The 19,304-nt window shown below is 59.7% G+C and overlaps 1 protein-coding gene across 1 annotated transcript; it reads right to left on the minus strand.

Moving 5' to 3' along the window:
* Positions 1 to 690: 690 nt before the first annotated feature.
* Positions 691 to 16,585, minus strand: RP2 (RP2 activator of ARL3 GTPase). The gene is made up of 5 exons (XM_029079972.2): positions 16,456 to 16,585; positions 7,816 to 8,481; positions 4,467 to 4,581; positions 3,471 to 3,556; positions 691 to 1,340 (listed from the first exon to the last, which is right to left on the minus strand). The coding sequence occupies exons 1-5, from the start codon at positions 16,543 to 16,545 to the stop codon at positions 1,257 to 1,259; spliced, it is 1,041 nt and encodes a 346-aa protein (XP_028935805.1). The 5' UTR covers positions 16,546 to 16,585; the 3' UTR covers positions 691 to 1,256.
* Positions 16,586 to 19,304: the final 2,719 nt, after the last annotated feature.

Raw genomic sequence — 19,304 nt, forward strand, 5'->3', positions numbered from 1 at the left:
CTGTGTCCAACCCGATTCGCTGGTGGCCGCCCCAGCGCTCGGTACAGTGCCCGGCACAGACTAAGCGCTTACCGAACACCGCTCTTATTATAATTACTATCGTTATGAAGTAGAAAACGATTTCTTGGAAAACACACACACCAACACGCACACGTCACAGACACTAAATCTTTACTGGTAACGACACGTTACTTCTGTACAACGAGTTGCTTTTTCCCGGGCCACGAGAGACAACATCAGAAGCTCTACGTGGAAAGTTCCTGAGGGTCACCTCACACCCGGCTCCGAAACTACGATTCTCTTTATCGTCTCCCCGTTTCTATTCTTTCGTTTCGCAAGATCGCTGGGGTTCGAATCCTCGGGATTTATCGATTTGGGGCGTTAGAGGCGGAGGAGAGAAAACTTATTCTACAAGGTATCTCCGGGAGAAGAAACCCTGAGGGACCGACTCCCGGTAAAGAAAAAGACAACTACGCCCTCCCTTCCCCTCCCCCCGTAAAAAACCCAGCGTTTAAAATCGTCTACAAGTGTTCAACGATCTAACAAAAACCACTATCGTAATCTGAATGGTTTGAGAAGACCGAAAAGCTAAAGTTTTAAACGGTTGATTCCCGCCCCCCCACCCCCCCCCGCCCCCCCCGTAGGATAGTCCTGAAGTGCAAAAAGGTTAAAATTCACAAAAGTTTCCGATCAATCTAAAAATGTCCTGTGCATGTATTTGGTGAGGAGATTCTTTCCCCCCTCATAGGATAGTCCTGAAGTGCAAAAAGGTTAAAATTCAAAAAGGTTTCTAATCAATCTAAAAAATGTACTGTGCACGTATGTGGTGAGATGTTTTGGTTTAAGAAGATATTGCATTTAGAAAAAAACCCATCAAGTATGTTCCAGGAGAGCTTTCACCTATTAAAATTCACTGCAGATGTTCACCTGTCACAGTTCATTGGAAAGTCCGGTTTAAAGAATGCACATTTCTAGGGCGGAAAGTGCATTTCTTGGGGGGTGCAGGGGGCGGGGGAGGGGGGGAAATCTGACAATTATTCGTACGGAATTTCTCAATTTAAAAACAAACTACTTGCTCCGCGGCGGGTAACCGACGCACCCGATATCGACAGATTCCTTCAAAAATAGCCTCTTAACATTTTAGCCTCGGTATAAAATGAAGACCTCCCTAGTGCAAAAAAGTATACGAGCCCGACCTACACGTACGCGTCGAAAAACAGGAGCCTCGCTCCGCCGGTCGAGGTCTGGGGGGGATTTCACATTCCCATCTGCAGGTCGGCGAAGTTGTAGAAGCTGTCTACATCACGAGCCGCTGCCAGCTTGCTTTCGGATACGAAGATCTATTTTGAAAGAAGCAGAGAGGCATTTATTTCTAGAAGACCCACCGAGACAGAGCCACGGTCTTCAGCATCTCTCCGCCTCTTCTCTTCACTCGCTACCCGCCCCCGAAGAATATTGAAGATATAAAATAGTCCAACACTAGATGGTTTGAAAACGGCCTGATGCGTATTTTCCACCGGCATCGTCAGGGCTGAAAACCTGAATTGAGTTCCTTTCGTAACGGCAACCTCCGGTAGACTCAAAGGGGAGGTATTTGGACAACTTGGAATTTCCCTTCTGACGCACTGGCATTTCCTTACTGTGGGTTTTGCTAAATCCGTATCAATTTTTATGGTATTTCTAAGTGCTGACTTGTGACCTAGAGGGTAGAGCGCCGGCCCGGGAGGCGGGAGGACCTGGGTTCCCGATCCCAGCTCCACCTCGTCTCCGCTGTGACACCTCGGGCGGGTCGCTTTACTTCTCTGGGCCTCAGTTTCCTTCCTCATCTGGTAAACGGGGATTGAGACTGTGAGCCCCACCCGGGACAGGGACTGTGCCCAACCTGATTAGCTTGTATGTCCCCCAGCGCTCAGTACAGTGTCTGGCAGTGCTTAACGAAGACCATTAAAAAAAAAAAAAAAAAAGATAATGATGTTGATATTTGTTAAGCGCTTACTATGTGCAGAGCACTGTTCTAAGCTCTGGGGGAGATACAGGGTCATCAGGTCGTCCCACGTGGGGCTCACAGTTAATCCCCACTTTACAGATGAGGTGACTGAGGCACAGAGAAGTTAAGTGACTTGCCCACAGTCACGCAGCTGAGAAGTGGCAGAGCCGGCATTCGAACCCGTGACCTCTGACTCCCAAGCCCAGACTCTTTCCACTGAGCCACGCTGCTTCTCTAAGATCTGGGGCAGATAAAAGATGATCGCGTTGGACGCGAGATTATCGGGTCGGATGATCCGAACCACCAAAAAAACAAGGCCGACGGATTCAAAAGAACACAGTTTTCCATTTCTTCCCTCCAAAACTCATCTGTCCCCGGCGTACGTAGACGCTTGCAGATATTTCAACCATTCACCCTAAAAAGCGCTGCTTCTTTCATTGATCTTCTTCCGTAGAAGCAGCGTGGCTCAGTGGAAGGAGCCCGGGCTTGGGAGTCAGAGGGCTTGGGTGAGGTCGTGGGTTCTAATGCCGTGGGCAAATCACCTCACTTCTCTGTACCTCGGTGACCTCCTCTATAAAATAGGGATTGAGGCCGTGAGCCCCACGTGGGACAGCCCGATAGCCTTCTATGGATCCCGGCGCTTAGAACGGCGCCCGGCACGTGGTGAGCGCCCAACAGATACCATCGTTATTATTAATATTCTTTACCAAAAGGTCATTGTTTTAATTTGAGAGGTGGGCGGGGGAGTCTAGTCTTCTCGGGAGTATTTCGACAATAACACGAGCACCCAGCTGCCGCTCTCCATTCTCATTTCCAGGACGCCGCTTCTCCGTTCGCTGGCAGAAGGCTTAATCACGGCGGGCACCCAGTGACCACTCCAGCCAACAGAGAAGCAGTGTGGCCCAGTGGGTTGAGCCCCGGCCCGAATCTGGTTAGAACGCGGCGCGGGTCGGGACCCCTCCGTCCCGTTGTCAATATTAATAACGACGGCGTATCTCTTCGGCGCTTACTCTACGTGCCGGGCACTCTAGCGAGCGCTAGGGTGGACACAAGTAAATCGGGTGGGACCCGGTCTCACTCCCCATTTGACAGATGGGGTAACTGAGGCCCGGAGAAGTCAAGCGACTCGCCCGAGGTCACACGGCAGACGGGCGGCGGAGCCGGGATTAGAACCCAGGTCCATCTGACTCCCGGGCCCGGGCTCTAGCCGCTGGGCCGCGTTGGGTTCTTTCAACTAAGAGGAAAACAAAGGGGGAGGATATGAAGGACGGGGGGAAAACAGACAACTTACGGACGATTCTCCGACAAAAAGGAACTTTACGGACCCAGTACTCCTCTATATCAGGGCGTTTCTGAGGTGGTAATAATCACAGTAATAATAATAAGGGTATTTGTTCAGCGCTTACTATGTGCCAGGCACTGTACTAAGCGCTGAAGTAGGCGTAATCTGCCTTTGTTCCTTACTGAGCAACTGAAAGCTCACCTTGGTCCCGCTGAAGATGTCGCTGACGATGCTCTGGCATTGTTCGACCGCACCATCTCCGTTAAACTCTAAGGCGACCACAGACCCTGTGAGAAAACAAAAACCGCGTCGCCGATTCTCGAAATGTTCCCAGACCAAGGCAGGAGGATGGGGTTGAATCGACAGGGTGGTGGATCAAGAGAGAAGCTGCGGGGGAGAGGAAATGGAGGTGGGGGTCCAATACAACTCGTTCTGAGGCGTCGGGCGACGGAACGAGAGCGAGATAAAACCTCGCGATCGCGCGATGGCTTTTTCAGCGCAAGACTGACGCGTATTTGAAGGCGGCAGGAAAGGAGTGAGCGATCGAATCAGTCCATCGATCGGAAGTATTCACTGAGCGCTTACTCGGCACCGTACTGGGCGCTTAGGAGGGGAAGGCACAATCGGCAGACACGTTCCCTGCCCACAAGCGGCTTAGAGTCCGGAGGGGGGAGACGGCCATTCGTGACGATGCATCAGTTATGGCTAAATTCATACCCGCTGTGGAGCTGAGGAGGGTGGTGAATCGAGGGAGCAAATCGAGGTGACGTGGGAGTGGGACACGAGGAAAGGGGGGGCGCAGTCAGGGAAGGCCTCTCGGAGGAGATGGAGAAGGCTTGGGAGCGGGGGAGAGGAATCGTCCGTGGGATCCGAGGAGGGAGGGCGTTCCGGGCCGGAGGAGGAGGGTAAGGAGGCGAGGTTGGAAGTGAGGTGAGCGGATGCTTTAAAGCCGACGGCGAGGAGTCTCCGTCTGCCGGGGAGGAGGACGGGCGACCGCCGGAGGTTCCCGAGGAGCTGGGAGACGTGGCCCGGACCATGTCGTAGGAAAGAGGTACGGACCCGAGCGGGGAGAGACGGGAGGCCGGCGAGGAGGCCGACGCGGTGCCCCCGAGCCCGTTACCCTTCCAAGTCCGATTTGTCTCCCTCAGAGAGGGTCTCTGGACAACCTCTCCAGGCAAAAACATCCCCAAAATGTACCTTTATCCAGGAGCGGGATGAAATCGGATGCTTTTTCCTGGAAAACCCTCTGCGCGTCCTCAGCTTTCATCGACACTTCCTTCGTCTGAACCAGTAAAAAGCCTTTGCCAACCATCTGTTAGGAACACACAGACCCTTGAATCAGGTTTGAAAATAGACTCACCACCCGGGACCGTTGGGGAACGGAAACGTGGCCTCTGGGCTAAATCAAAGCGCTTCGTTCATTCGTTCCGTCGCATTTTTTGAGCGCTTCCCGTGCGTGCAGAGCACTGTACCGAGCGCTTGGGAGACTTCGATATAAAAATACGCGGAGACGTTCCCTGCCCACAACGAGTTCCGGTACCGGTACCGGACATGACTTCCACTCCCTGCAGATAATTCCAAATGACACTTTAAAACCCTCCTCTTCCTCCCTATTCCCTTCCCGATCCCCGTCCTTCCCCACTTTCCCATCCCCCCCCGCCTCTCCTCCTCCTCCTCTCTCGTCTCCCCAGTCCCGCTTTCATTTTCCTTTCTTTGGATCTGAATCCCAGAGACAGCCGACGTCGCGACCCTCGTCTTTTCCGGCTGACACCCGCACTATCCCCCTTCCCCACAAGCTGCACGGCCTAGCGGGTAGAGCCCGGGAGTCTGGGGGACGCGGGTTCTAATCCCGGCTCCGCCGCCCGCCTGCCGCGTGACCTCGGGCGAGCCGCTTCGCTCCGCTGTGCCTCGGTTCCCTCATCTGTAAAATGGGGAGTGAGACTGTGAGCCCCATGTGGGACGGTGTCCAACCCGATTCGCTCGAGTCCACCCCAGCGTTTAGAACGGTGTCCGGCACCCGGCAAGCATTTAACCAATACCATAAGAACGAAAACATAAAACATCTACACGCTGAAATAAAGAACTCTAGGGTAGGAGGGTGTCGCCTGCTTTTGTTTTAGAGAGGTCGTAAGGTTATCCGCGAGGACGCTCGTGGCCTTACTCTAGACCGTCAGCTCGCCGCGGGCAGGGGATGTGTCTGTTCATTGTTCGACTGTCCTCGCCCGCGCGCTTAGTACAGCGCCCCGCGCACGGCGGCCGCTCGATAAGTAAAACGGAACGAAGGACACGCAAGCCGGGGCGTAAGGGACGTCTGATTCGGTTCCCTAAATACGAGAGGGGGAGAAAAGAGGCGAGGGGGGGAGAAGGAAAAAAGGAAGAGGAGGTTCAGAGGTTAGCTCGGAAGATTAAAGAAAAAAGAAGAATTTTCTGGGGCGAGAAGACTACTCCGTCCGGATTTCAGAAAAGGGGAACCAGGCAGGAAGCAGGAGGAAGGAGTTAGAGACCGGTAAAAAGTCTTGGTGAACTAACAGATTTCTGAAACTCTTTGCGGCTGGCTTTTTAACGGACCACTGGGTCGGGAGGGCCGTTTTGGTCTTGAGGGGTACTCGGTAAGGGCTCGCGACGGCTCAGACACCGTCGTGAGCGTCGGGGTAGCTACGAGTCACTCGGGCCCCGGTCAACACGGGGTTTGCGGTCAAGTGGGACCGAGTCCCCGTTCGGCTGTTGAGGAAACTGAGGACCAGAGAAGCGATGCAACTCGCCCCAGGGCCCCGGGCGAGGCGAGGGGCGGAGCCGAGATCAGGACCCAGGTCCTCTGGCTCCCGGAAACGCGCTTGATCCACGAGGCCTCGCGGCTTCCCATTTCTACGCTCCGCCCCGGTGAACCGCCTAGGATTTCCGTTTCCTCGTAAAGACGAGCCGGTCAGCCACGCTTCCGCCGTTTCCGTGGTTTTCGGCCTTCCGGCTGCCTTCCGTACCTCTTTGGCCCGGCGGGAAGCGCCGGGGCCCGGGAGTCGGGGGACCTGGGTTCGAATCCCGGCTCCTACTCCGCCCCGGCCCGCGGGCCTCGCTCCTCGAACGCCAACCTTCTCGCCGGGCCTCCGTCTCGCCCGCGTCCCGGGACGCCCTCCCTCCTCAAATCCCCCAGACGACGACTCCGCCCCGCCTCCGGGCCTTTTCGAGGGCCCGTCTCCTCCCAGGGGCCTTCCCCGACTACGCCCTCCCCTCCTCCCGCTCCCTTCCGCGTCGCCCTGACTCTCTCCCTTTATTCACACCCCTTCCGGCCCCTCGCCGCTCATGTCCATCTCTCTTTTATTTCTCTTCATGTCTGCCTCCCCCTGTAGCTCCTTGTGGGCGGGTACTGCGTCTGGTTATCACCGTACTGTGCTCTCCTGAATGCTCTGAACACAGCGAGCGCTCGAAAAATACGACTGAGTCCGCCAACTGCTCGCTGCGTGACCTTGGGCAAGTCGCCTCACTTCTCTGTGCCTCAGTTCTCCTCTTCTCCCCTCCTGCTTGGATTGCGAGTCCCCTGGGGGACGGGGACCGTGTCCAACCTGATTCACGTCCATCCTCCCTGTTACTCAGTACAGTGCCCGGCACGTAATAAGTGCTTAACCAGTGCCATAAAGAAAAAATTAGGACAGGGATTGTGTCCAACCCGAGCAGCTTGCGCCTACCCGAGTACGGTGCCCGGCACGGAGTACGCGCTTAACAAGCACCATTTAAAAGAAAAAAGAGAGAAAGACCGCGAGCCCTTAAATGGGACGGGGACCTAGTCCGACCTGACTAATTTCAATCTACCCCGGCAGTGCCTGGAACCTAGTGAGCATTTAACAAATACCGTAAGTAAAGATAGATAGCTATCTATCTATAGATACGCGCATATCTGTATACCCAAATAGAGATACCTGTAAATCTAGACAGACGCACATCTATATACATTTAGACCTGCGTTTATCTATAGAGAGATTTATCTGTCGCTGCACACGGTGAAGGCTCAATAAATACTTTGGAGTGAATATATATTTACGTATAGATAGATGCACGTCTATAAAAACATACATCTCTTCATATATAGATATACGCACATCTATACGCGTAGCTCTGTAATAATAAATGGTATCCGGTAAGCGCTCACTGCGTGCCAAGCACCGTTCTAAGCGCCGGGGTGGATACGAGGCGATCGGGTCGTCCCACGTGGGGCTCGCAGTCTTACGGCCGAGGTTGCCGAGGCCCAGAGGGGTTAAGTGGCCCGCCCGAGGACGACGGCGGATGCACGGGATCGGTCGGTCAACGGTCTGGGCGCTTACCGTGTGCAGAGCACTGTGCTAAGCGCCTGGGAGAGGACGAGAGCACAGTCGACAGACACTCGCCCCCGCCCACGAGGAGCTTAGAGTCTAGAGGGGGAGACGCACGTTAACGGAAAGGAATCGCGCGGGCGACCCGCGGCCGGTCACGGGGCCGGCGAGGGGGGAAGGGCTCCGCCGGCGTCCCGAGGGCGGGTGGGGGAGGGAAGGGAAAGCCAAGCCCGGCAGGCCCTCACCTCGTCGATGAGCTTCCTGGCGTTGGCGGTGGTGTAATCGCCGGCGAAGAGCACCGCCAGGCAGGACTCGTCGCTGGGCTTCGGCCTGTGGCCCCAGGTGACCGGCACGATGCTCCGCCCGGCCTCGGCGCTGACCCGGACGGCCTTCAGCTCCTCGGCGGCGGGCGGGGGGACGCAGTCCCGCAGCCCGCCGTCCTCCGCCAGGAGCCTCCAGTGGTCCTCCCCGGCCGCGGGGGTGAAGTCGTGACCCCGGCTCCAGCAGTTGTTGAAGACGCTCAGGCCGGCCGCCTTGAACTGGGAGGCCAGCTCCGGGTAATAGAACTGGAAGCACCCGCACCTGACGCCGCTGGAGGCCTCGATGACCGGCTGGGTGGCGGAGCAGAGGAACACGTCCAGCTCGGCGCAGTCCCGGCTGCGGAACTGCTGGCAGGCCACCACGGCCTTGCAGTCCCGGCAGTTGCGGAAGAACGCGCTCCCCTTCACCGGCCCCAGGAAGAACCTGCAGTTGGTGCAGTCGTCGACGGTCACCGCGGCCGAGTGGTCGAAGATGAAGATGCGGCAGTCGGAGCAGTCCTGGATGGCCAGCGGCCGGCCGGACACCTGGCCGGGCAGCCGGCCCACCGTCTCCCCCTTCAAGCCGCTCAGCGTGTAGTCTCTGGGGTCCACCTGGGGACGGAGAGGAGGGAGAACCTCAACCGGCGGCTCGAGGCGGGGGGCGGGGGGGCCGACCGTCTGCCCCCCCCCCCCCCCCCGTGCCAAGCGCCGGGGTGGACGCGGGCAGATCGGGTCGGACCCGATCCCCGGCCCACGTGGGGCTCCCGCGCTCCGTCCCCGTTTTCCAGAGGAGGGGACTGAGGCCCAGGGGAGTCACGGGACCCGCGGGCTAGGTCGCGGGCAACGGGGCGGAGGCGGGATCGGAACCGTGGATGGAACCGTCCCGGGGTGCGGCCCGACCGAGTCGGGCGACCCGCTCCCCGCCCTCCGGACTCTACAGCCGAGAGGCGGGAGACCCGGGTTCCGGTCCCGGCTCGGCCGCCGGCCCGCTCCGTGACCCCGGCCAAGTCGCCCTGCCTCTCTGGGCCTCGGTTGCCCCATCTGTAAAACGGGGGGGGAGACTCCTCTTTCCCGTCCCCCGTGGGCCGTGAGCCCTGCCTGGGACGGGGACCGCGGCCGGTCTCATCATCCCACGTCTATCTCGGCATTTGGCGGGGCGCTCTGCTACCTAATGATCATCTGTAAGGGTTATGGTACCCGCTAGGCGCTCACTACGTGCCAGGCACCGTTCTAGGCGCCGGCGGGGGGGGGGAGATACCAGACCCTCGCGTCGGGCTCGCGGACCCAATCCCCGTTTCGCCGACGATGGCGAGCCCCACGTGGGACGACCCGGCTACCCCGTATCTACCCCGGCGCTCGGCACGACGCTCGGCACGTCGTGAACCCCGGTCCCCCGGCTCCCAGGCCCGGGCTCTTTCCACTGAGCCGCGCTGCTTCCCGTGCTGAGCCCTGAATTGAGTGCCGGGGTAGATAGCTGATAAACGCGCCGCTCCCCGGTCAGCCGGCTGTACGGCCGACTCTTTTTTATTCCGACGTGCGTTAAACCCCGACTACGCGCCAGGCGCCCCTCTGGGCACCGGGCCCGGAGATCCGGCCCATTTAGGAATCTGATCGATTCCTTTGCGGAAAGTTCTGCGGAGGTAAAGACCCGACAGAGAAACCTTGGACACCGGGAGCCTTTTGAGATGTTCTCCTCTAGGGCGATGTGATTCCGAAAAGCAAAACAATCCTCGGGGAGATTTCGTCCCATTTGGAAAAACCTCCCCCTCATTCGCTCGGTCGCCCGTTCGATGGGATTTCTCGGGCGCTTACTGCACCGCGCTCGACGCCGGGGGAGGGACGCGGCACCCACCGACCCGTTCCCTGCCCCCTCGACGCCGGCTACCGTTTCAACGGTTGGAAGAAAACGGACTTTCACTTCACCCCGCATCCATTCAACGCCCGGAGGTCAGCGAGGGAGCGGCAGGGTTTCCGAACGCTTTCAACCGCTATATCGGAAGGGGGATTTCGAAGGGGATTCAACCTGCCACGCACAAACCCCAGACGCTTTCGTTTTACGGGCGGGGGATTTCGTTCCACGTCGGATACTTTTTCGGTCCGCTTATGAAGCAAAAAAAAAAAAAAGGGTCTGGGTTTCCACGGTGCCCCAAACAACTCCAGTACAGAGCGGAACCAAGAGGGAGCGAGGCGGAACGGGCTGAGTTTACCTTTTCGGTTCTGGAGAGTTCTTAAAATGAAGCCGACGGGGACTGCCCTTTTATCATTTTTATTTCCCAACCCGAAAAATCCCAACCCCCCCGCGTGACACAAGGTCAGGACGTCCCGTCTGCGCTTCCCTATTGCGGGCTTCGGAGAGAATCGGAGAAAATGAAAATGCAAGCCGCCAGCTCCGGAAGGGGCCCGGAGAAACCTCTCCGAAAAATCAAGCGGCAAATTCGTTTCTGCGCAAGAACCTCGGGGGGGGGAAAAAAAAAATCACTCCACCCTCAGGGGGCTTGCGTAGAGATCCGCAACGTGTCTATCAACCGAGGAATTTACCGAATCGCGCTTAACGATCTATATTAATGGCTGGAGCCCTCTCTAGAGCGTCAGCTCTTGGTGAGCGGGGAACGCCACTAGCGGGCGATAGGCCGTCCCCTCCCGACGCTTAGCGCAGTGCTCCGCACGCTGTCGGCGCTCAATGAACGCCACCGCCCGTCCGCTAGTTACGGGCGGGGAAGGTGTCCGCTGATACTGTTGGGCTCTCCTCTCCCAAGCGCTCAGTACAGTGCCCCGCACATGGCGAACACTTTCTAAGTCCCATTATTATTATTATTATTATCGTAGGCTGTTTTTGGTTCTCCCTTACTCTCCCAAGGGCTTAGGACAGTGCTCTGCGCTTCCATTAGAAAAGATAAATCGAACTCCGGGCACCTCTTCCCCGCAGCAGCCGACACACAGGGCTCCGCGGGCACGGGTGACCGGGCATCGGCATCAGGCCCACCCCCCTCGGGGCTAATAACGATAACGGGGACGATGGCATTTGTTAAGCGCTATGCGGCGAGCACTGTCCTAAACGCCGGGGTGGAGACAGGCTCATCTCCAAATCGCCTGGGGGAATACGACGGTTCCTTTCTCTTCCTCCAGCTATCGGCCCGGAAATCATTAAGAAAGCAATTCGAATCAAGCGCCTCAGCTCCTTATAATAAGAAGAAGAAAGACGACGATATCTGTTAGGCGCTCAGTATGCGTCAAGCACCGTTCCAAGCGCTGGGGGGGGGGACACACAAGGTGATCGGCTCGGCCCGCGTGGGGCTGGCGGTCTCGATCCCCGTTTTACAGATGAGGGCCCGGCCAAGTGACGTGACGCGCCCCCAAGTCGCAGAGCTGACAGGCGGCGGAGGCGGGATTAGAACCCACCGCCTCTGCCTCCCAAGCCCCGGGCTCCTCCCGCCGGGCCACGCCGCTCCCTCGCTCGCTTCACGCCTCCCCGCTCACGGGCCCGGTCGAGAGCCGGGAGAGGCCCGGGTGAGGTCGTTCCGCCGGGACGGCGAAAGAAAACCATCGTCCGCAGCCGCTTTTCCCAAGTAGAGAGGCGGCGTGGCTCGGTGGCGAGAGCCCGGCCTTGGGAGTCCGAGGTCATGGGTTCCAATCCCGGCTCCGCCACCCGTCGGCTGGGTGTGACTCTCAGCGAGTCGCTTCACTCCTCCTTCGGCGCCTCGGTGACCTCATCTGGAAAACGGGGATTAAAACCGGGAGCCCCACGAGGGACCACCTGATGACCCTGTATCTCCCCCGGCGCTTAGAACAGCGCTCCGCACACAGTAAGCGCTTAACAAATACCAACATTATCAAGTTCTGCCGGCAGAAGGCCGTTCCACGAGCGCCAGGGGCGGAAGCGGACCCCGCCTGAACGTCGCCGCTCTCCGGCGCGGAAAGACCGCGCCGGTCACCGTCGGCAGACCGACCCGAACATCCCCGGCGGCCTTTAGACGCCCCGCTTAGAAGCCCGCGCCCGCCTGCTGCCGCTGGGACGGTCCGTCGAGGACGCCGCGAGGGAATCTGCCCGATTCTACGCCAATCTCTGTAATTTATCTACTTCTTTATTTCTAGTCCCGTGTCCCCCTCTAGACCGTAAGCTCGGTGCGTTTATTTTCATCTCCTTCATTTCTTTATTTCTATTCCTGTCTCCCCCTCTAGACTGTAAACTCGGTGTGTTTATTTTCATCTCTTTCATTTATTTATTTCTATTAACGTCTGTCTCCCCCTCTAGACTGTAAACTCGGTGTGTTTATTTCCTTCTCCTTCACGTCTTTATTTCGCTTATCGCCAGTCTCCCCATCTAGACCGTCAGCTCGTTGTGGGCAGGGCTGTGTCCGTTTCTGTCGTACTCCCCCGGGCGCTCGGTGCCTGATCTTGTAATAATAATAATAACGTTGGCATTTAAGCGCTTACTCTGTGCAGAGCATAAGCGCTGGGGTAGATAGAGGGTCACCGGGTGGTCCCACGTGAGGCTCACGGTCTTCATCCCCATTTTACAGATGAGGTCACTGAGGCCCAGAGAAGTCAAGCGACTCGCCCACGGTCAGCCAGCTGACGAGCGGCAGAGCCGGGAGTCGCACCCGTGACCTCTGACTCCGAAGCCCGGGCTCCTTCCACCGAGCCACGCCGCTTCCCACGCTTGTATCCCCCCGGTGCTTAGTGCAGTGTTTTGCCACATAGTAAGCGCTTAAATACCACCGCTGTTAACTAGGGGCGTGCCGGTCAAATCGTCATTTTCTTTTTTGTTAAATGGGATCAGTTCCCAACACGAGCTACTGGGGTTGGACGCGGTCCCCGCCCCGCGTGGGGCTCACACTCTTCCTCGCCATTTTACAGGTTCCCCTTTAGGGTTGAGAGGTCAGCCTTTAAATCGGAAGCAAAATCTGAAAAGGCATCATTTGCACCCTTCGGCTTTGAAGGCCACCACACTGATACTCATAAATACTGAAACATATATATATATATATAAAAATACACACACACACATACATACATATATATATATACATATATACACACCTATATACATACATATATACACACACACATATACATGAAGAAACATGTGGCTCAGTGGAAAGAGCACGGGCTTTGGAGTCAGAGGTCATGGGTTCAAATCCCAGCTCGGCCACCTGTCAGCTGTGTGACTTTGGGCGAGTCACTTCACTTCTCGGTGCCTCAGTTCCCTCATCTGTAAAATGGGGATTAAGACCGTGAGCCCCACGTGGGACGACCCGATTCCCCTGTGTCTCCCCCAGCGCTTAGAACAGTGCTCGGCACCTAGTAAGTGCTTAACCAATACCAACATTATTATATACGCACACATATAAACACACATACATACATATAAAATATATATACACATGTATAACATATACAAATGCAATATATACATACATGTATATACATGTATAATATATGTGTAATGTGTGTGCGCATATCTGAAAACAGGTTATATATGTATATGTGTGATTGACGTGTGTGCATTATATATGCACATATATTACATATGTATATATTGTACATCTATGTATATAATATATACATGCGTGTGTTACATATATAGATGTGTGTGTGTCTGTATAGATGGATGGATGGATGGAGAGATAGACAGATGATCGATCGATCGATAACCCGTATACCGATATACTCGGAACCAAAGAAGAAGGAGCGACTCAGGCTAAACCTGACCGGATCCGAAAAATCGAGCCTGCCAGCGGCCCCCCAAACTTTCAGGCGGTAAAGCGCGCCCCGCCCGCACCGCGCCGAGTCGACGCCTCCCCCGGATCTAGCCCGGCCTCCGCACGGAATGGGATAATTCGCGTACTTAGGGTACGGCCTCGGCCGGGCGCCCGCCGCGCGTCGAGTCCCCTTCTAAGAGCCGCCGACTTCTCGAGCGCCTCATTTAGCCAAGGCCCGTCTCCCGCGGGCGGCCTTCCCGGCCGGCGCCCCCCTCTCCGCTTCTCCCGCGGCGCCCCGACTCGCTCCCCTTCACTCGCCATCTCCCCTCCCGGCCCCGCACGGGTCCCTATCTGTCATTTTCTCATTTCTATTCAGGCCCGCCTCCCCCTCCGAGCTCGCCGTGGGCGGGGGGCGCGTCCGCGAGGGTCGGGCTGACCCCTCCCGGGCGCTCGGCGCAGCGTCCCGCGCCCGGCGGCGCTCGACCGAGACGACGGGACCGACGCGGGCCGGGGGACGAGGGACCCGAGGCGCGGGGAAGCCAAGGGGCTGGTCCGAGGTCACGCCGGGAGGCGGCATTAGGACCCGGGTCCCTCTGACGCCCGGGCCCGGGTTCGAGCAGGAAGCGCCAACGGCTCCCGGCTTCCGGGAGATCCGCCTTGGGTCACGGGAAGGGAACCCGATTGGCTTGGACCCCGAGGGCGAATCGATTTTGAGACCTCGGACGTACCGGGCGCAAACCAACAGGGACAACCGGGGCGTCGGGAGGCGAAGCTACCCGTCTTCGCCTCCGAGGGCGGCGGCTCGCTGGAAGGGAGTTAACCGCACCTGAAAATCGAGGCGCAAAACCGTGACTTATGGGGAAAGGGGAAGCGTTGCGACACGGGCGACCCCGAACGCGTCACGTGTCACGGTTCGGCACCGGACGCCGCTCGCCTCTCTCGATTCCGCCCGGGGGGCTTGTCCCGCGGACCCCGAAACGTCGAGACGCCGATTTTCATTCCGATTTCGATTCCCGAGCGAGCCACGAGGCGCGACCGCTCGTACCCGTGCCGGCGGGATCCCCACTCCCTCCGCGTACCGGGCGCCCCAGGGGGGCCGATACGACGGGTGGGCGAGCCCGTTTCCCGCCGGCTCGGACCGCGAGCCCCACGGGGTCCGACCCGACCCGCTCGTCTCGGCCCCGGCGTTCAGTACGGCGCCCGGCACACGGTAGGCGCCTCGCGAGGGAACGTGCGTCGACGTCCCGCCCTCAGATGGAAAGCGAAAGCCACAGCGGGGAGCGACTCCCATCTGGCGACCCGTGCTTTTTTTTTTTTTTTTTTTTTAACGGTATCCGTCGGGCGCTCGCTACGCGCCAGGCACCGTACCGAGCGCTGGGGGAGGTGCCGACCGACCTCCCCCGGGGTCGCACGGCGGGCCCGGATTAGAACCCGGGTCCTCCGCCTCGCGGGCCCGGGACCGTCTCCCTCGTCTGGTAAAGCGGGGCTCCGGCCCGCATCCGTCCCCGGCGCTCGGCACGGCGCCCGGCACGCGGCGGACGCCTGAGCGATACCGCGGCGCGGAGCGCCGACCGTCGGGACGCTCGCCCTCCGCGGCCTCGCCGACGTTTCCGGCGGCTCTCTCGGGAGTCTCGGACGCGTTCGAGGGCGGGACGCCTCTCCCCGTTGGCTCGGGAGGCGCCCGCCGCGGGCCGGGGTGGACGCGAGAGGGCCGGACCCGGGCCCCGCCGTCCGAGGCCGGACCGTGACCCCCGCCGTGGGCAGGGCGGCGTCTCCGCCGATTCCGCGGCGCCGTCCTCTCCCGGGCGCTGGGTTCGGCGCTCGATAAACACCGCCGCCAGGAGGACGCCGGGCAAGTCCGCCCCTCCGGCCCGGCTCCGCCTCGTCTCCGCCGGGCGGGTGGCTCGACCTCTCTGGGCCGACACCTCCCGGAGGGAAAAGCGGGACTCAAAAGCGGGATCTCCGTCCGCCTGGGTGGGGACCGCTCCGGTGACCGCCCGGAGGGGCCCGGCGGGTAGAGCCGGGGCCTGGGAGGTGCGAGGACCCGGGTTCCGATCCCGCCTCGGCCGGGCCGGTCACCGCTTAGCCGCCTCGGGTGTCTCCGGGCGCTGGGTCCAGCCGCGCCCGGCACGGGCCAAGCGCTTCGACGAAGGCCGCTGTGACGGTGGACTCCCCCCTACTTCCTCTGGGGTCCGGCCCGACGAGCCCGGGCCCCCGGGGGCGCTCGGTACAGTGCCCGCCACGTGGTAAGCGGTCTGACAGCCCCACAGCACGGTCAGGCCGCTCCCTCCCACTTGACTCCGCCACGCCCTCCGCGGACCGGGGGCCACGGATCCCACCCGACGACCTCGCGTCTCCCTCGACGCTCCGTCCGGCGCCCGGCGCGTAGTAAGCGCTTCCCAAATAGCCCCAGCGATGGCCACCCTCCCTCCCACCTTGCCTGGGGGCCGGGGGGGGGGGCGCTTCTGGGGGCGCTCACTCCACTGCCTGCCACAGAGGAAGCGCTTCCCGAACCCCGTCCTAACAGTAATCACGCTGCCTCCTGCTTGATCCGCGCGCCAGGGGCTGTGGGTGCGACCCGGTGACCTCGGGCCCCCGGGAGGGCGCTCAGTACGGCGCCCGGCCCCGTAGTGAGCGCTTCCCCCACCCCACAGTCCCAGCCAGAGCCACTCCCTCACCCCTGGGGCTGGGCTCCCCGGGTGGGCCAAGGGCTGGGGGCGGGGGGGGGGGTCCACCCTGGTGAGCCGGGGCCCCCCCGGGGGGCGCTCAGTACAGCGCCCGGCCCGCGGTGAGCGCTTCCCCCGCTGCACCGCCACCGGCGAGGCCGGGGAACCCAGGCAAGCGCGGTCCGGGGGGCGCTCAGTACAGAGGCCGGGGCACCGACCTTGTCCCGGCTGTCCCAGCTGTACTGCTTGGGCCGGGGGTCCTCGGGCTCGCCCTTCCGCCGCGCCTTTTTGGAGAAGAAGCAGCCCATGGCCGCCGCCGCCGCCCGCGGTCTCCGCTCCCTGCGCCGCCGCCCGCGGTCGGTCCTGGCGCGCGCCCGCGCCGTCGCCTAGGCCACCGCGCGCGGCCGAGGGGCGCCGCTCCCGCCGCCGGCCGACCAATGAGCGCGGGCCCGCCCGCCCCGGCCCACCAATCGCCGCCGCCGCCGCCGCCCGCCCGGGCCCCGCCCACACGCGCGCGACGGGGCTGCGCGGGAGGGGGCGGGGCGCGCGACGCGAGGGAGGGAGGGAGGGAGGGGGGCGCGTGACCCCCCCCCCCCCCGGGAGGGCGCGCGGCCCACGTGGCTCCAAGCTCGGGCCCACGTGGGGGCGGGGCCCCGGTGACCCTTTCTCCCCCCCCATATTAACAATGCCGACGTCGGTCTTTGTTAAGCGCTTCCTAGGTGCCCAGCACTGTGCTGAGCGCCGGGGGACGACGCAGGGGATCTGTGGAGCGCTCTGTGCCAAGCACTGTTGCAAGCGCTGGGGAGGCTACGAGGTCATCAGGTTGTCCCATAGGGGGCTGGCCGTCTTCATCCCCATTTTAAGGATGAGAGAACCGAGGCCCAGAGAAGTCAATAATAATGATAATGTCGGTATTTGTTAAGCGCTTACTGTGTGCAGAGCACTGTTCTAAGCGCCGGGGGAGATACAGGGTCATCGGGTGGTCCCACGTGAGGCTCACAGTCTTCATCCCCATTTTACAGATGAGGTCCCTGAGGCACCGAGAAGTGAAATGACTTGCCCACACAGCCGCGCAGCTGACACGTGGCAGAGCTGGGATTCGAACCCAAGCCCACGCTCTTTCCACTGAGCCACGCTGCTTCTCTATGTGAAGTGACTGGCCCGAGGTCACCCGGCTGACGCGTGAGGGAGCCGGGATCAGAACCCACGTCCTCGGACTCCCTCGGACTCCGACTTCCACTCAGCCACGCCGCTTCTCTATAACAGCGCTAATACGGAGAATACAGATCGTAGGGATGATGATGATGATGATAACGGAATCTGCGAAGCGCTGACTACGTGCCAAGCGCCGTCCTAAGCGCCGGGGCGGATGCGAGGTTCCCCCGTGGGGCTCGCGGGCTCCATCCCCATTTTACAGATGAGGGGACCGAGGCCCAAAGCGGTGAAGTGACCGGCAAGAGGTCACCCAGCAGATAAGGGGCGGAAGCGGGATCCGAACCCCCGTCCTCGGACTCCCAAGCCGACGCCCTTCCCGCTCAGCTTCTCTGTGACGGTACTGAGACCGAGAATACGGATCACCGTAGGGATAACGATGATAAGAACAGTGGTATCCGTGAAGCACCGGCTATGGGCTAAGCGCTGGGGAGGACACAAGGTCGTCGGGTCGTCCCCCGTGGGGCTCACGGCCTTCATGCCCGTTCTACAGATGAGGGAACCGAGGGGCCGAGAAGGGAAGTAGGCTGAGCCGAGCACTTCCGCCCTTCCTCGCGGAGGAGGGAACCGAGGCCCGGGGAAGTGAAGTGACTCGCCCAGAGTCAGCCAGCCGCCAAGTGGCGGAAGCGGGATCGGAACCCAGGTCCTCGGACTCCCCAGCCGGTGCCCCTTCCGCTCGGCCACGCTGCTTCTCTATAATAGTACTAGTACGAAGAATACAGATAGTAGCGACGATAATAACGCCGAGCGCTGTCCTAAGCGCTGGGGAGGATACAAGGTCATCGGGTTGTCCCACGTGGGGCTCGCGGCCTTCATCCCCATTTTCCGGACGGGGGAACCGAGGCAGCGAGAAGTCAAGCGACTTGCCCAAAGTCACCCGGCAGACACGTGGCGGAGGCGGCGTTCGAACCCACGTCCTCTGACTCCCAAGTCTGGGCTCTCTCCGCTAAGCCGCGCTGCTAAACTACTGCCGCTACTACTGATAAAGAGAGTAGTGATAACAGTGATAATGATAATAATAATCATCAGTTCCCTCATCTGCAAAATGAGGATTAACTGTGAGCCTCACGAGGGACAGCCTGATGACCCCGTATCTCCCCCGGCGCTTAGAACGGCGCTCTGCACGTAGGAAGCGCTTAACAAATACCAACGTTATTAATGGCATCCGTGAAGCGCCTACTATGTGCCAGGCCCCGGACGAAGCGCTGAGGTAGGTATCGTCCTCTCCCAAGGGCTCAGCCCAGCGCTCTGCACACGGTGAGCGCTCCATAAATACGAACGGATGAATGAATACAAGCTTTCATTCATTCACCGGTATCCATTGAGCGCTCACCACGGGCACTGTACTGAGCGCTTGGAAATGGACAACAGAGCCACGACGGGCCCCCGGTCACCTCACCTCCCTGGGCCTCAGTTCCCTCGTCTGTAAAATGGGGATGAAGACCCCGTGAGCCCCCCGGGGGCCTCGCGCCCACCCCAGCGCCGAGACCGGCGCTTGGCACGTAGTGAGCGCTTCAAGGATATCGTCGTCCTTATCGTCATCATCGCAATGTAGTCGTTGGATCGTTTTTTTTTTAAGCGCTTACTGGGTGCGGAGGACCTTACCGAGCGCCTCGAACCCGGCATCTCTATCGGCTTTGACACCACAGCACGGTTCGTGGACGTCGGTGGTGAAGGTGAAACTTCACCCTTCGTATTCTATTTCTTTCTTGGCCGATAAAATTCACCACAAGGACATTCAGTGTGTGGTTTGTTTCCTGTCCCTCGAGCGTGCTGCTAATAATGGCTGTTAAACGACGACAGAAGATGCGGACGAAACGTCCGCTTTGGCCGCTGGACCCCCGTTTTATGATAT

The sequence above is a fragment of the Ornithorhynchus anatinus genome, chromosome 15 (assembly GCF_004115215.2).
Source record: "Ornithorhynchus anatinus isolate Pmale09 chromosome 15, mOrnAna1.pri.v4, whole genome shotgun sequence".
Taxonomy (NCBI): domain Eukaryota; kingdom Metazoa; phylum Chordata; class Mammalia; order Monotremata; family Ornithorhynchidae; genus Ornithorhynchus; species Ornithorhynchus anatinus.

What these genes read in the sequence shown, in the direction of transcription:
- RP2 (XM_029079972.2), bottom strand. Translation starts at nt 16,545, where the DNA reads ATGGGCTGCTTCTTCTCCAAAAAGGCGCGGCGGAAGGGCGAGCCCGAG. An exon ending in CATCCCGCTCCTGGATAAAG is followed by an intron (nt 3,557 to 4,466) that starts GTACATTTTGGG and finishes GTTTTCTCACAG; the next exon opens with GGTCTGTGGTCGCCTTAGAG. An exon ending in ACATCTTCAGCGGGACCAAG is followed by an intron (nt 1,341 to 3,470) that starts GTGAGCTTTCAG and finishes CTTTCAAAATAG; the next exon opens with ATCTTCGTATCCGAAAGCAA.